Below are 3739 nucleotides of genomic sequence, written 5' to 3' on the forward strand. Positions count from 1 at the left end.
AACATTAATAATAATAATAATAATTAAAAAAGGTTTCTTGAGCAGCAAATCAGCATATTAGAATGATTTCTGAAGGATGTGACACTGAAGACTGGAGTAATGATGCTGAAAATTCAGCTTTGAAATCACAGGAATAAATTACATTCTAAAATATATTCAAACAGAAAGCAGTTATTTTAAACAGTAAAAATATTTCACATTACTGCTTTTGCTGTATTTTGGATTAAATAAATGCAGGCTTGGTGAGCAGAAGAGAATTCTTTAAATACATTCAAAATCTTACTGTTCAAAAACTGCTCAGACTGGTAGTGTATATGAGGATCCTGTTTGTGGACTTCAGCTCGGCCTTCAACAGTTGTTGGGGGGTTGGGGGGGGAGAAAAAGAAAAAGTTTGTAGGGCCCTATTGTTCAAAATGTTGAAATTGAGACTTTTGGACTTAATTTTTTCACTGAAATAAATGTTTTTGTAATTACACAGAGAGTAAAGTACCAAAAAAAGGTACCGGCACCGAAATTCAGGTACCGATACCGGTACCGTTCAAATGTGAGCGGTACCCAACCCTACGTCCAAATTAATTCAGCTCTCTGTGTCCACCTCCATCTGTCAGTGGATCACCAGCTTCCTGACAGACAGGCAGCAGCTAGTAAGGCTTGAAAAATTCTCATACAGCACCCGCTCCATCAGCACTGGTGCCCCCCAGGGATGTGTTCTCTCCCCACTGCTCTTCTCCCTGCACAACAACGACTGCAACTCTAAAGACCCCTCTGTCAAGCTTCTATAACTGTCTGCTTCAGCTCAGCTAACAAATCAGACCTTAGAAGATTGCAGCGGATAGTCCGGACTGCTGAGCGAATCACTGGTACAACCCTCCCCACTCTCCAGGAACTGCACTCATCCAGAGTGAGTAAAAGAGCTGGCAAAAATCACTCTGGACCCCTCACACCCAGCCCACTTTCTCTGAACTGTTGTCGTCTGGTCGGCGCTACAGAGAACAGCTCATGAACAGTTAACTTGGCAATAAACGTGTACACAACACTATTTATACATTTATCTATTTAACACACATGCCTCTTTTTACATTTCTTTGCATTTGTACATAATACACCTGTACACAGAAATACCATCTACTGTCCACTTTGTATATTGTGAATTTTTTTTAAATACTTTTTTGTACATTGTTATTTCCCATTTACTTATCCTATTTTTATTCTTTTTATTATATGTGTCTTGTCACTGTCATTCTGTTTGTGCTGTGGAAGCTTCTGTCACAAAAACAAAATCCTCGTATGTGTAAACGTATGAGGCAATAAAGCTCTTTCTGATTCCGATTCCGATTTTTCATTAGTGAATATAGTATTTTCCATGTAGAATATAAAAGTTAACAACATACTCAATAATCTTGCTTCTGTGTGTGTAAGACCATGTCTTTCTGAGATAACTTATAAATAATTAACATTGCTTGGTTCAAAAAATTAAAAGGAACTAGCGTCACACCTAAATGTTGAACATACAGCAGGATGTGAAAAGCATCCAACTCACCAAATGAGGTCACACTCCCATCAGGCTCAAATTTCATCTGTTACATGAGAAGGTGATTTAGGAAAGGTGAGTCAGTGGCTTTATTCTAATCACAAACAGTGTGTATTTTGTAAACAAAACGTTGTACAAGATGCAAGTATTTGTCTTACCACAACAAACACTGGAGCAACACTAGACAGGGCTGCTTGGGATACATCTGTGCCTCTTTGGCGAAAGGAGAGGTCTGGCAACAGAAACAAATGTGTTATTAATGTTGTTTGAGCAGCAGAGCCATAGACTAACACAGACATGCAGCACCTACAGTGTCCCTGAGCTCTCAGCAGCGGTGTGCTGAAATGTGTTCGTCCACATGTTGATGTAAGAGGGCGTCTGAAAGGTGATCTCGAGCACTTCACAGTTCTCCATGTCCAGCATTTCATCGACACTTTCCTGAGACTCTCTCGACAGACAAACCTCAAACATGGCTCCATACTTTAAAACACTTGAGTTAAAAGCACATTTTACCTCCAGGACACCTCGGTGAGGTCAACCTGTATAAACACTAGTTGTCAAGATGACACACTTACTTTGGACTTACTATGTTCCTTTTTAGTAATATTTAGTAATATGTATACCACCGCTCTGAAAGCCTGGTAATAAAAGTAAGAATGAAACGTCCGGGTTTGATGTCTTAGCTGTCCTGCTAACTCACACACGCAGGTATCTCCGTTTAACTGTTAGCTCGCTATGTCTTCGAGATACGAACTCGAGTGCAGTAATCTTCCATCATATAGTTTAGCGTGTTGCTAACTAACTTACAACAGCGGCTGAGCGGCGTGTTTTCAGAAACTGTTGATGATGTAAGGCAAGCATCCAGCACGCGCTCGCTGATCTCTCCGGAGCTGCATGACGCCGTTAAAGCGGCACGCTTTATCAAACCTGACTCATGAAAATAAATGCAATAACAAAAACATTGGGACCCTTTTTCAACATCTACGTAACATTTCATTCATTCATCTATCTATCTATCTATCTATATATCTATATATATCTATCTATCTATCTATATATCTAGCCTATCTATCTATCTAATGTTGAAACACTGCCGATGGCTGTCTCCTTTCAGATATTGCATTTCGATCCTGTCTGCTGTCATAATTCTTCTTGCACTTTTTTGTAATGAAACTGACTCATTCATTTTGTTTGTAATAATATTATTATATTATATTATATTATATTATATTATATTATGAAAACAATTGCGGTAAAGGTCTTGAATTTACGTTTAATTTCTTTTTGCTGGCTAATTTTTATAAGCACAAATTCGCACACTTAACATATTTTTTTCTTAGGAATATCTACAGCGCAAACTTCATTTGTTTTGTACTAGCATTTATCTGTTACTTGAGAATTTTATGCATTTTTCATGCATTTTAATGGGCAAAGTTTACTTTCAAATGTATTATATATAAAAAAAATATATAAATAAAAATATATATATACCTTTATAATCGTATTATTTTAAATAGGCTATAACTTAATAAATATACAGTTATTTGTGTATTTTTGCGTGTGCATTTATCTGGCAATTGTTTTATTTATGTACTCTTGGGAGGAAAAAATATCGAGGCGTCATTTGTCGGAAAAAAAGGGAGGCGTCTTTTTTGGCATTACCACTGGAGATCTTTTTTTTATATATATATATAAAATACAACAATAATTGACATTAAGGGAAAAAAATAAAAGAAGAGGGGGGACATACAGACATCACAAAAGCTTATAATAGCATTACAATAGTTAACAAAATATAACACTTTGTCATCATAAAAAAAATTAAAGGTTCCTACAACAGACTCAAGAATGTTATATGTTACCACTGTGCTCTTGAGCATAAAATCTCTCAAACGCAGATTGTCATTGCGGCCGCAGGGTGGCGCTCTCCGCCTACATCCCACTCAAACCTGCCCACAGATCCCGTATTCTGAGATGCTGCTTGTACATCTGGTCTTACGGTTGCATATTTGAGATATTAGATGTAAATTAATGTCTCCACTACAGTCATTGTGCCCTGAAGGTTTTAGGCCTCCTGTCATTCACTGAAACATCAACTCGCTGCTGCACCGATGCTTTCACGGCGCCTGGAATAAAGACACTGCATCATTTCCCATCCGCGAGCGCACAATGAATGAATGAACGAGGCAAGTGATGCTGTGCTTTGCC

At 37.8% G+C, this 3739-nt stretch overlaps 1 protein-coding gene across 1 annotated transcript in view; it reads right to left on the minus strand.

Annotated features, from left to right (window-relative positions):
- The window catches only part of LOC107751906 (magnesium transporter MRS2 homolog, mitochondrial-like), a 9691-nt gene extending 7273 nt beyond the window's left edge, over positions 1–2418 (minus strand). Inside the window, exons 1-3 of the mRNA XM_016567678.1 lie at positions 1842–2418; positions 1690–1763; positions 1509–1577 (exon numbers count right to left, since the gene is read on the minus strand). Coding sequence (XP_016423164.1) covers positions 1509–1577; positions 1690–1763; positions 1842–2010 — 312 coding nt within the window. The 5' untranslated portion in view covers positions 2011–2418. The remainder of the gene's footprint in view (positions 1–1508; positions 1578–1689; positions 1764–1841) is intronic.
- Positions 2419–3739: the final 1321 nt, after the last annotated feature.

Source organism: Sinocyclocheilus rhinocerous, unplaced genomic scaffold (genome assembly GCF_001515625.1).
Source record: "Sinocyclocheilus rhinocerous isolate Xijiao unplaced genomic scaffold, SAMN03320098_v1.1 scaffold752, whole genome shotgun sequence".
Taxonomy (NCBI): Eukaryota; Metazoa; Chordata; class Actinopteri; order Cypriniformes; family Cyprinidae; genus Sinocyclocheilus; species Sinocyclocheilus rhinocerous.